General features: G+C 34.0%; 1 protein-coding gene across 4 annotated transcripts in view; it reads left to right on the top strand.

The window, feature by feature from the left end:
• Window positions 1-13,884, top strand: part of ECT2 (epithelial cell transforming 2) — a 65,028-nt gene that overhangs the window by 21,180 nt on the left and 29,964 nt on the right. For all 4 annotated transcript variants that reach the window (XM_043594886.1, XM_043594888.1, XM_043594887.1 and 1 more), the window contains 5 exons: window positions 1,437-1,573; window positions 5,887-6,006; window positions 10,415-10,483; window positions 12,299-12,409; window positions 13,320-13,416. In XM_043594886.1, coding sequence (XP_043450821.1) covers window positions 1,437-1,573; window positions 5,887-6,006; window positions 10,415-10,483; window positions 12,299-12,409; window positions 13,320-13,416 — 534 coding nt within the window. The remainder of the gene's footprint in view (window positions 1-1,436; window positions 1,574-5,886; window positions 6,007-10,414; window positions 10,484-12,298; window positions 12,410-13,319; window positions 13,417-13,884) is intronic.

Below are 13,884 nucleotides of genomic sequence, written 5' to 3'. Positions count from 1 at the left end.
TGAACCACTAAAAAAACCCAGACATGACAGTTGTACTAATATATTAGGTACTCTGTATAGGAGAATGCCCAGTTTGTAGATCACTGCCTACACACAATTAAATTAGATCAATGTATGTCAGTTTCCTCCTCCTGAAATATGTAACGGCAGAAGCTCTTGGATCTGTCGAGAGCAGCCTGAAATAGCATATGGCAAGTGGGAGAATCTTTGAAGTCTACTAGCTTTAGAAAACATTCAAAGTTCCATAGTACACACCATTGTATTAATAATATTTAAAATTATCATTGAGTAAAGTTAATATACTGGGACTATATTGCTTTTTTCCATGTCATTCTATTGTATGTTATACATTAGTTTTCTTATTGAAAAACTTGCTATTAGGAGATTCTGTACATAATGTTAAAGTATTTTAATCATAACTGATAGTAAGAAAGTGTATATAAAGCTTTTATGAAATATCATGTTTTTTGAAATACATATAAAAAATACTAATGTGTCCTCCCATTTTGTGTTGGACTAGGTGTTTTCATATTATGTTAAGAACTAATGAAGAATTTGCAGTGATGTTGGTTTTTTTGAGGAAGGCTTCCTGCATATATATGTGATAAGTTTTCTGTTACTGTGTAATCATAACAACCTCTTTATCTTTTAACTTAAATATTTTTATGGAGTTTTAAATTTTATTTTTTTTGAGCTTTTTATTTTGAAATATTTTAGATTGCAAAAAGCTACAAAAATAGTACAAAGATTCTAGTACTCTACTCAGATTTCTTTCCCAAATGGAAATATTCTGCCATGATTGTGTTAGCATTCATTCATTCATTCTCTGTCTCTTTCTATATACACACATATTTTTTATGTCTGCACCGTTTGAGATTAAGTTGCAGATACGATGACCCTTTATTTCTAAATACTTAAATGTGTATTTCCTAAAATAGAGAGACATTTCTTGTACCACTATAATACACATATTGTAATTAGGAAATTGACATTAATACTATGTATGACCTACTCTTAATTTTTATTAGTTGTTCCACTCATATCCTTTTTAGGAAAAGAAAAAAGTTCCTTTTTTTTTTTTTCCTGGTCTAAGACTCAATCCAGGATCATAGAGAAAGTTGTTATCTCTCTCTAGTCTCTTCTAATCTGGAATAGTTCCTAACTTTCTGTTTTTAATGACTTCAACGTTTTTGAAGAGTACAGGCCATTATTTAGTATAATGACAGGCCAAATCTGTCAATTTGGAGTCATTGATACTTTGGACCATTATTTTTTCCTGGCTTTATCCTGTAAAGAAATTTTACTTTAATGAAAAACTAAATGGGTATATTTCTAAGAGTGGATATCTTTCCCCCTTTTTTTTGTTGTTAAATCTGCACAGTATCTGGTACTTGTATCTGGTTTTCATTAAATCTTTCCTCCTTTTTACCTTTTAGAAACACCAAAATCTTGTACTAAGTCTTCTAAAAATTCCACTCCGGTTCCTTCAAAGCAGTCAGCCAGGTGGCAAGTTGCAAAAGAGCTTTATCAGACTGAAAGTAATTATGTAAATATATTGGCCACAATTATTCAGGTAAGAGTTTGGTGCAAAATGATCCCTGTTCCAGTGTTCATAACTAAAAAATCTGAGAAGTGTTATTTCTTACAAGCAAATTATATAAGCATAGAATTTGAACATAGATACTAAAAATGAAAATGTATGATGAAAATCTGCTATTAGGGAAATACCATAACTGTAATAGTAGCTTTTATTCATATAGAAATAGCACCATTTTTTATAGTGACTTTAAAAAGAGAAGGATCCTCAGTAGATAATCTTGGAGAGAACTAACTTTTATTCAATGCAGAACTTTGCATGTTCGCTGTCAGGATACTGCATTTATATTCATACGCGGATGTGGTAGGTAACTTTTTCTGAAAGTGTGCATTCTAGGAGTCATACTGTATATATGTGAAAAGCAATAGCAATGAAGCATAACAATATGAATGTAATTTTTGTTTTCAGTAATCCTTTCATGTGTCAAGTTTCTTTTTTTTCTTTTTTTCTTTTTTTTTTTTTTTAATTTTTTTAATGTTTAGTTATTTTTGAGAGACAGAGCACAAGCAGGGGGTTGGAAGGCAGAGAGTGAGGGAGACACAGAAACCGAAGCAGGCTCCAGGCTCTGGGCTGTCAGCACAGAGCCTGATGCAGGGCTCGAACTACTGAGCCGTGAGATCATGCCCTGAGCTGAAGTCAAACACTTAATGGGTTGAGCCACCCAGGCCCCCCCCCCTCATGTGTCAAGTTTCTTAAAGTATGTAGTGGTTAGTCATAAATATTAATTCCTTGCTTATCATTAAAACGTACTATGAAGTTATTGCTGAAGAACAATTCTAATGGATCCTTCTAGGATGAGACTGAAGATGATATTAAAGAAAAAACTGAAATTCAAGGTTCTGAAATACAATAATAGGATATTATTTTGGCATCTGCAGAAAGAGGTAATAGATTTGTTTTAGGTAATGAAGGAGATTGTCAGAAAAATAAAGTTGATACCATCATGCTTGTCTCTGAATAGAAAAATAATAGGGAGCTTCTGATTGGGGTTAATTTTTAACTGACCTGTATTTGAATTCTTAATATAACTCATTAGGGTTCAATATAATAGCCTTTAGTTGCTTGTACTACTGATAAAATGCATGGATAAGAAATGGAAAGACTTCTTTCTTGTTATTCATGGAGAGGTTATTCTTCACAGTTAATTTGTTTAGCAGCAGTCAAGGGTTTATGAGGCCCTTTGCTGTATTAAACTTTACTTGTTTTAAGTCAGCTTTGCTCTTCTTCCTCAAGGGAAATCATTCTGGATGAGTTTCTTGTTGAAGTTTTTATAGTCAGCCAAAATGTAGTCGAGTAGCAGAAAATCCCGTTGGCATATACTGTTCATGTACTTTGGTAGCATTTATTACCCAGAAATGTAAATCCTTTCAGACCATGGTAAATGCACTGGAGTTTCAGAATTCTAATTTGCATATCAATTAACTTTGTTAAAATGCCTTAAAAAGACCCTTAGAATTATTAGACTTACATCATTTCATACCACTATGCTTACTATAAACTCACCTAAGATTTTATTTAAAAGATTGTGATCTAAATTCATAATAATGTTCTCTTCAGTCTTTATTTTAGGACTGATGTTTTTCTTCCTTTTTTTTTGAAATTGGATTTGGAATAATTTAATTTAGCCCCAGAAGCTTCTTTATGTATTTCATATAATACTTGGGTGCCTATTAATATAAATTAGTTTCCCAAGTGTCAAAGAAGATTGCTGTTTTAAAGGAGCTTAGATTGGAAGAGGAGATAAAACATACATACCTAATTATAATACTGAGTAAAAGGGTATGAACATCATGAGGGAGGTTTAGTTAAGGTATTTGGAGATTTGTGAGGTGGGAGTTTTACTTATATGAGCTTAGGGAAGGTGTTGGGTTGGAAGTTTGGTGGGTTGAACATTGGAAAAAGTATCATAAAGAAGATAAAAATTGAAGTGAATTTTGAAGTAGGAGTATGATTAGTACATGTAAAAAATATGGGTAGGGAGTGTATTTGAGATTGTGCAAATAATCTAGACAATTGAAGATGTATACAACATTCAAGGTATAATGACTAGTCTAGGGGATTAGCGTTTAGGGTGATTTAAGGGAACTAAGGTGCAAGGGGTAGGGTGTGGATACAGTGAGAGTTGAGGTCAGGCTGTCTATGCCAGACTAGAGAAGGCCTTTGTATAGTGTTATATGTAATATAGAGAAGAATTTTTTTTTTTAATTTTTTTTTTAACGTTTATTTATTTTTGAGACTGGGAGAGACAGAGCATGAACGGGGGAGGGTCAGAGAGAGGGAGACACAGAATATGAAGCAGGCTCTAGGCTCTGAGCTGTCAGCACAGAGCCTGACGCGGGGCTAGAACTCACGGACCGCGAGATCATGACCTGAGCCGAAGTCGGTCACCTAACCGACTGAGCCACCCAAGCGCCCCTAGAGAAGAATTTTTGATGGGAAGGGGAAGATGGTATCTGACTTGCATTTTTGGAAGATAACTTGTTTCACTTAGAAGGAGGTACTGAAGAGGGGAAATTATGGAGACAGGACTAATTTGGAGGTTATTTCAGCAGTCTTAGTTAGAGATTTTGAGGACTTGAACTTCTTTCAGTGAAAATGAAAATAGGACAAATTTGAGAAATGTTGGAAAGGTAGAATCAGAAGTGTTTGGCTATCTAATTTTTTATGGAGGCTTAAAGCAAGTACAGAGAACCGTTTTGTATAGTTTAACATGTCTTAAGACTACTGGGAGGTTTTAAAGTAAAAAGTAAAATTTTAAAAAATCAAATAGCTATTTAAAGTAAAAGTAGTAATGTATTGTTGGGTTCTTAACATACGTGGAAATAAAATGAATGACAATAACACAAAGGCCAGGAGGAGCAGAAGTAAAATAATAATAATAATAATAAATAAAATAAAAGATAGTAGTAAAGAACTACATGAAAATTATGGGGGCATCTGGCTGACTCAGTCGGTAGAGCATGTGACTTCTGGTCTCAGGGTTGTGAGTTTGACCCCCATGTTGGATGTAGAGGTTACTAAAAAATAAAATCTTTAAAAAAAAAACCAAAACACTTCAAACGAAGATTATGAATTGTTACTGGTTTTAAGAATTACATTTCTATAAGTTTAGTCACCCAAAATACTTATATACATAAAAACATATTAAATAAATATTTTTCCAGGCCTTCCATTTCTGCAATTATGAACCCTACCCACTAGAAACAATAAAAATACTGAAATCAGAAAAAAATAAAATAAAAAAAGAAAAGCCTTTATTATTCTAAATACATCAGTAAGCTGATAATAAAGTGAGGTATATTCATGGGGCGCCTGGATGGCTCAGTTGGTTGGGCAGTGGACTTCAGCTCAGGTCTTGATCTCGCGGTTGTGAATTTGAGCCCTGTGTAGGGCTCTGTGCTGACGGCTCAGAGCCTGGAGCCTGCTTTGGATTCTGTGTCTCCTCTCTCCCTCTGCCCTTCCCCCACTTGTGCTCTGTTTCTCTCTGTCTCTCAAAAATAAATATTAAAAAAAAAATGTTTTTTAAATGAAGTGAGGTATATTCAGAGGCCAAAATCTAAGTAGGGAGTTGTGTACTAAAACCAGCTTTTACCCCAAAGACCACAAGGCCTCAGTGGACACAGAAAACCAACACAAAAACTAGTTTCCAACCTACTGTCAAACTTCCAGTAAAGTTAAAAATGTGTATAGCCGGTGACCCAGAAATTCTAAATGTCAAAACATTTAGTATTTCTGTTAAGCGTATGTCTGGAAATCACTGATTGCTTATTGCTTTCTTCCTTAGTAATTTGAAAGAAAAGTGCAAATTACTCTTGTATTATACTAGCAATTTCATGTTATTAGATTCTAACATAACATTTTATGATAATATATATACACACAGATGTATAAATAAATAGGATAAAATACAAAATGTTATGAGAAAAAAGGTCTCAAATTTAGGGAGAGATTTCTTTTTTTAATTTTTTTCTTTTCCATCAACCTCTCTCTTACCACTGTCAATATGTTTTTTTCTAAGTGTTTTTTTAATGTTTATATTTGAGAGAGAGAGAGAGGAAGGGAGTGTATGCGAGAGAGGGGGAGGGGCAGAGAGAGAGGGAGACACAGAATCTGAAGTAGGCTCCAGGCTCTGAGGTGTGGGGCTCTAATTCATGGACCTCAAGATAATGACCTGAGCCGAAGTCAGACACTTAACCAATTGAGCCATCTAGGCGCCCCTCACTGTCAATATGTTTGCTTTTTTTCCCTATAACCTATCTAAACTAGTGTGTTTTTTTTTAACCTTTTAGTTATTTCAAGTACCATTGGAAGAGGAAGGACAACGTGGTGGGCCTATCCTTGCACCAGAAGAGATTAAGACTATTTTTGGTAGTATCCCTGATATCTTTGATGTGCACACTAAGATAAAGGTAAATTTGTGTATGTTAGGTTGGTAGTAATTCTTTTTGGATTGTGTTTATATAATGTTTTTTTAAGGTACTATTGATTGTCTAAATGAGTTTTATACCTAAAACTTTTTATTCTCTCATTTATTCCTTTGAATCATTTATGTCCCTTTGCTCCAGTGCCTTATTAATATTTGTTGTTGGTCTGTTTTTTAATTTTGATTAATCCTGAAATAAGGAATTAAACCTTTTGAAGTTTTTTCTATAGAAATATGTGGTTGCTGGTGGTATTTTTCTTATTTTCCTACTGTTCCTCTCAGGTTGTATGTTTTGCTTTGAATTGTTTGAAAAACTGAAGCTGCAAGAGACTTAGAGACCATTTTGTTCATTTCTCTGTTTATAGTCAGGTAAATAAAAAAAAAAAAAAAAACCAACACATAAGACAATGCTGTCCTCTTAATGATTTTTACTTTGATGAAGGGTCCATGATTTATAGGTACCAGTCTGTCATAGTAAAGTAATTTGGGGGCAGATTTAGCTGAACTTTTAAAAGTAGTTAAACTTTATTTTCTACTTGGTACTTGAGCAAAATTGATCAGTTTTCTCTTCAGAACAACCCATATGAATGGTTATTTCATATTCCAATAAAAAGATCAATCTATATTATAGAAGGTTTTCAAACAAGTACATTATATTACTTTTGATTTTACTGTACATTATAAACAAAAGTATAAATGATCTATAAGTTAATAAAAATGCAATTTTAAATGCTTGCATTTGTACTTTATCAAAATCCATGATCATATTTCACTTATTTCTAGATCTAAAGGGACTCTGAAGGAGTCTTTACTTTCATAAAAAGCTATTGAGTTTCAGCCTAGGTTAATCTTATTCTAGTTTGGTTTCTGGATATTCAAAGAGTGTTTTTGTTATATTTTTTCTTTTGTAAGAAATACTGAAAGGCATAAAGGTAGAATGGGAAGGCAAGTAGGTTTTCATCTTGGTGTCCTAACACTAATTTGTGGATCAATTTGAATTTGTGTCATTCATTTAGTTCGTCTGGGTGTTAAAGTGCTCTTCTAATATAAAATGTTACACTTGTTATGTGTATAGGATCATAATCTCAATAGAGAAAGTCATGTTCTCTGATTCACTGGAGCTTTGAAAATGATTGTTACTCTTTAGTTTTCTCATGTGTAACATTCTTCAAGCTTCTTCTATAAAGTTGGATTGCTGATATTTAAACTATTGTTTTTTAGCTGATTTCAAGTTTGTCACACATTTAAAACTTTCAAAGCCTGTGTTCTTTTCTACCACAAAACCAATAATACATGTTGTCAAACATTTGTAAAATCAGGAGTAAAGGAAAGAGGAGTATAAAATACCCACAATCCTATCACCCAAAATTTTAAATTCTATTGTATTTTCTTGTCTTTTTTTATACATAGCAGTTTTTTCCTTCTTTTAAATGTAGCCGGCCATCAAGTACTGGCACATGTAGCGAGCAGTATCAAGAAGTTGGTATTATTGTCTGCATTTTACAGATGTGAAACTGCTACACACAGAAATTAAATAATTTTTCCCAAGCCAGTCATCTAATAAATGTTGGATCTAGGATTTAAATACTTGTTTGTCTGACTTCAGAGTCTGTTCTCTTAAATCCTAATGCTATCTTGCTTTTTTGTTTTTGTTTTTGTTTTTGGAAATTGAGATCTAATTGACATATCATTGTATTAGTTTTATTATACAAATAATAGTTTGATATGCATATATATTATGAAGAGATCACCATGATAAATTTAGTTAACATCTATCACCACACATAATTACAAATTTTTTTTTCTTTTAAAGTTTATTTATTTTTTGAGAGAGAGACAGTGTGAGCAGGGAAGGGACAGAGAGAGAGGGAGAGAGAGAATCCCAAGCAGGCTCTGCACCATCAGCATAGATGGCTTGAACCCATGAAGTTGTGAGATCATGACCTGAGCCAAAACCAATAGCCAGATGCTTAACTGACTGAGCTTACCCAGACACCCCACAAAGTCTTTTTCCTTTGTGATGAGAACTTTTAAGATCTGTTCTGTTAGCAGCTTTCAAATATGCAATACAGTATTGTTAACTATAGTCACCATGCTTAATATTACATTCCCCAGGACTGTGAGGGATGTCTCACAAACTGTGAGACCATAGCTGAGCCGAAATCAAGAGTTGGACACTTAATCGATTGAGCCACCCAAACACTCCGATTACATTGCTTTCTGATAGCAATGTTCTTATATAAATATACAGCCATCTTACAGTTTTTTTACACTTTTTTTTTAAGTAGGCATTATACCCAGTGTGGGGTTTAAACTCATAACCCTGAGATCAAGAGTCTCATACTCTATAGACTGAGCCAGCCAGGCACCCCCAGTTTTTTATACTTAAAAGAGGACTACTAGATTATATTGGCAGAGCTTTAAGTTTTTTCTCTTTTGTATCACAGTTTTCCAAATATCCTGTGTACTTTATATTAAATACATAAGTAAATAAAGTTAATAGTTGCTTACTCAGTATTACAGTCTGTTAAGGATTCTTTTTTTTTTTTTTTGAGATCTTATTTATTTTTAATTCCTTTTAGAGAGAGTGCATGTTTGGGAGAGGGATAGAGGGACATGGGGGGGTGATAGAGAATCCCAAGCAGGTTCCATGCTTAGCGTGGAGCCCAACATGGGGCTTGATCCCACAACCCGGGGATCGTGACCTGAGTTGAAATCAAGAGGTGGGACATTCCACCAACTGAGCCACCCAGGCGCCCCTAAAGATTTTATTTTTAAGTAATTTCTATACCCAACATGGGACTCAAACTTACAACCTGAGATCAAGAGTCGCATGCTCCCCTGACTCTGAGCCAGCCAGGCTCTCATAAGGATTCTTCTAAGTGCTATACAAGTATTAGCTAATTTAATCCTTTGAAGTAAGAATTATTACTATCCTCATTTTGCAGAATAGGAAATTAAGGCACTTTGAGGTTAAGTAACATGTCCAAGGGCACAGAACAAACTCCAGAGCCAGTATTTTTTTTTTTTTTTTTTTTAATTCTAGTTAGTTAATACGTAATGCAATATTGGTTTCAGGAATAGAATTCAGTGATTCATCACTTACATACCACACTCAGTGCTCATCACAAGTGTCCTCCTTAGTACCCATCTTCCATCTAGCCCATCCCACCACTTCCCTACGCCAACCCTCAGTTTGTTCCATGTCTCAAAGTTAGGGCCAGTATTTAAAACTAGCAAGTCAGTATCAGAATCTACTATATTATATTGCCCAAAGGTTAGTTTTATTTATGAATTTTTTCTTTTCTTTTGTTGTAAATAATAACCTTTATGGAAAATAGCTTATTTCCAAAGCTGAAATAGTAAGAAGAGTGATGCTGTTTTACATTTTTTCTGTCTTGCTTAAGAGAAGACTGTTTTCTTATATCGGCTTCTGAATTCAGTCTGTTGTCATATCACACATCATGTAACCTCTAGAAAAGTCTCTAGTATGCTTGTGACAGAATTAGAGTGGAAAAGTCATATGGAGCTTTAGTGTTGTAATGAAAATAGTTTTAATCTCATGAATTCCACTACAGAGATTTCCTGGGGAGCCTGTGGATGACACTTGGAGAACTTTTGGTTATAAGGGCTTATTGATTAATTTCTACTTTAAAGTCACTTTTAGAATTTAAATTAGGGAATGTCATTTCTTGGCATCTCATTTTACCATCTGATTTGTATTTTATTATCTTAGAATACTTTTAAATGTCTTCAAAATTTTTACAAATATTTAATATTTTAGGATTTTATAGGTCAGGAATTAGCAAACTATGGTTGATGGACCAAATCTAGTCAGATTAGGATTTTGGTAAAGTTTTGCTTGTTTTGCTAAAGAAAGTTATTGAAACACAGCCACATTCAATTGTTTATGAATTGTCTGTGGCTGCTTCCACACTACATGGACAGAGTTGAGTACTTGTAACAGAAACCATATGGCCTTCAAGGCTTGAAATATTTACCTTCTGGCCCTTTAAGTAAAATTTGCTGACCTGTTAGAGATTACAGTTTCAGATGAGTGCTTTAGCAGCAAGATCAAAAGTAATTTTCTACAATTAATAATGGCAATCAATTTTATAGTTAATAAGAAAAGATGTTGAACTGGCCTATCATTTTGGAAAGTTAGGCTGTCTTATTGACTTGACACTGTGTTTTCTTAATTATTTTTCAAAGGGTATTTTCCTCATAGTCAAAAGTTAATTCCTTATTGAGGAGAAAGAGTGTGTTATTGTTTTGCACATCAAATTAATATACTTTGTAAGGTACTTCTTTCAAATGAATATTTCAAAAATATTGGAAAATGTTTAAGGGACTGTCAAATTCAAGCTTAAATGTTGCATTTTGTGCTCTTTCAGGATGATCTGGAAGACCTTATTGTTAATTGGGATGAGAGCAAAAGCATTGGTGACATCTTTCTTAAATATGTGAGTATTTAATTTCTTTTTTAGGTTTTCAGGTTTAAAGCATCATCTCATTAAGTACTCTCAGGGAATGACAGGTACTTGTTTAAATGTGTGAGCTTTCAAAACTTTGACATAGTTGTGTTTAGAAAATATATCAGAAGTGTTCTTGTCTTCTGAAACATATTTGCTATATATAATTTAACACTTCTTGATACCCCAAGGTCATCGTTAGGAACACTAATTGTCCTGTGCCATAAAATTTTACTATATATCAAGTTATTTTTCCTTCATAGTCACAGATTAATGATTTTGTGAAATTTTCTGTAATTGAGTTTTTAATTTTTTCTTTTTAGTTGATATCATTTTTTACTGTCTTTGTGTCTGCTCTGCATAAAAGCTTATAAGGAACTGCTTTTCTGTGCTAGGGCAAAACCACATGGCTTAAGTTTATCAAATAAAGTAAACTCATTTTGAATGAGGTGCTGTGAATGGGATTTCTAAGTGTCTTTCAGTCTGTTTGAATACATTTTATAGGTTTCAGTGCCTTGGGTTCTGGCACACATACTTTTCTTTTCTGAGGCCTCCTCCTAACTTCCATTCTTACCATATAGTCTTACCTTTTTTTTTCTGGTTGGTTGAGAATTCCAAATATGCAAATTATTGTCACATATCTTTTTTTTCGGTCACATATCTTTTTGATACCTGTTAGTCTCCTCAATTAGCTGAGACATTTTTCCTTTTTTGTTGCAATTTTGGGTACTATAATTGATATTTTTAATGTTTATTTTGAGAGAGGGAGCATGTGTGCCAGTGGGAGAGGGGCGGAGAGAGAGAGAGGGAGAGAGAGAGAATTCCAAGCAGGCTCCATGCTCAGCACTCAGCACAGAGCCTGTTGAGGGGTTCCATCTCCCAACCATCAGAGCATGACCTGAGCTGAAATCAAGAGTTGGACGTTTAATCAACCGAGCCACCCAGGTGGCCCTATAATTAATCTTTTAAGTAGTGGTTTGGGGGCACCCAGGTGGCCCAGTTGGTTAAGCATCTGACTCTTGGTTTTGGCTTAGCTCATGATCTCACAGTTCATGAGTTTGAGCCCCACATTGGGCTCCATGCTGGTGGAACCTGCTTGGGATTCTCTCTCTCCCTCTCTCCCTGCCCCTCCCCAACTCATGTACTCTTACTCACTCTTTCTCTCTCAAAAATAAATAAATAAACTTTATTTATTCTTTTAATTTTTAAAAAACATTGATTTATTTTTGAGAGAGAGACAGAGTGCAAGCAGGGGAGAGTCAGAGAGAGAGGGAAACACAGAATCTGAGTCAGGTTCCAGGCTCTGAGCTGTCACCACAGAGCCTGATGACCTGGGGCTCAAACTCCCAGACTGTGAGATCATGACCTGAGCCAAAGTTGGATGCTTAACCAACTGAGCCACTCAGGCATCCCTAAATAAATAAACTTTAAATGATGGTTTGGGTTTGTCAATAAATAATAGCATGTCATGTCCTGGGGTGCTTAGTACTATATTCTGAACTTATAGAAGTTTTAAAACTTTGTCATGTTTATGTCAATACAATATGTATGAGTATACTTTGTTTCTTTCTGAGTCTTTGTTTGCAGTTTTAGGCTTTGTGTACCAGTTGATGCATTTTGTTTAGCAATTAACTTGCTAATGAGAAATGTGTAAAATTTCTGTATTTAACTTGACAAGCTTATTATAAATTTTTCTTTTGTATGCAGTATGTCAGATTGTGACTATTGATTATTTGGTTTTAAATTTCATTATCTAAGGATAATATCCATAACAAATTAATATTTTTTTCTTCTTCTTCCCCCTAGTCAAAAGATTTGGTAAAAACCTATCCTCCCTTTGTAAACTTCTTTGAAATGAGCAAGGAAACAATTATTAAATGTGAAAAACAGAAACCAAGATTTCATGCTTTTCTCAAGGTAATGTGCATTTCTTTCCAATAAAAATCTGAGAATAATTTCTAAAGGAGTTCATTTAAATTATACATTTAGTAAAAATATATCCATGTAAGAACCTCTTAGTGTGTAACCTATTAACTTTAGCCATATCTGATAGTGGCAGTGATAGTAAAGCTTCAGAAAAATTTTATCTGTTTATTTATTTAATGTTTATTTATTTTTGAGAGTGAGAGAGCATGCATGCAAGCAGGGGAGGGGCAGAGAGAGAGAGAGAGACCCACAGAATCTGAATCAGGCACCAGGCTTTGAGCTGTCAGCACAGAGCCGGATGTGGGGCTCGAACTCACAGACCATGAGATCATGACCTGAGCCGAAGTGGGGAAGTGGGATACTTAACCGACTGAGCCACCCAGGATCCACAAAGCTTCAGAAGATTTAGATAGCAGGGGCCACGAGGGAACTGAGTGAATGAGAATGTTGTCTGTAGTTATTCATGTTTTTTAAAGTTATGCATGTTTTAGTTCTAAAACACCTAAAAATTTTTCAGTGTGATTTGATTTTGCCTTTAAGAATTTTTTTTTTCTTTACCAGGGCTTTATTTTGTTTATTCAATGATATCAGCATAATTAATACTTCACAACTATTTTTTTCTTGTGAATTGTGTAGACTCAAGAGAAACTTAAGATACAATAGATAGGAGTGTGCAGAGAAACTCATTTTGTGTTTAAGATGTCAATCCTTGAGTGGCCAGGAGGTCATTAAGGTCCTTGGAAGATTATTCAGTCATAGTAATCTTTAATAACTGCCATCCCATCTCTTCTATTAATTCTTTTCAGGGCATTAGTGATAAGGTGTAATCTAGTAAATGTAGGGCATTTAATCTTTGCAAAAAACCTTTTTTTTTTTAAATTGTTTAATTGATTCCTTTCAGATAAACCAAGCTAAACCAGAATGTGGACGGCAAAGCCTTGTTGAACTTCTCATTCGACCAGTACAGAGGTTACCCAGTGTTGCATTACTTTTAAATGGTACTTGTCTGATCTATTTTCAGACTATTTTGGATGTTTTTTATGGAATTGTTTTATTCTAAAAATTTTGAAAGTCTTCTCATTTTCATAGTTTTCTTAGATTTCAGCACTAAAGTTTATATCTTATATAGAAAATACCTTTATGGATGGTTTTAATAATCACTGGTGCTACAATAATTCAGTCTCCTAAAATGCTTTATTTGTTATAGTATTAATTGACTATTATTTTGTCTTTTGTTTCTCTACTGAAAGTATTAAATTTCACGGTGTGTCACTAATTCAGTTAATTTACATCCAGTTGAACAAAATTCAGCCACAGAATCACAAAACGAGAGATGATTCATATGTCTCCAGTTACATAATCCTTTTCTGAATCTTCATAAAGTTCTGTATACTTGCTCTAATGCTTACTTTTTTTCTTAGATTGTGCAGAACACTCTTGAAGCATGCATCCATTTATTCTAGAGC

Source organism: Prionailurus bengalensis, chromosome C2 (assembly GCF_016509475.1).
Source record: "Prionailurus bengalensis isolate Pbe53 chromosome C2, Fcat_Pben_1.1_paternal_pri, whole genome shotgun sequence".
In the NCBI taxonomy this organism is placed as follows: Eukaryota; Metazoa; Chordata; class Mammalia; order Carnivora; family Felidae; genus Prionailurus; species Prionailurus bengalensis.
This window is presented reverse-complemented; position numbering and strand designations above follow the sequence as displayed.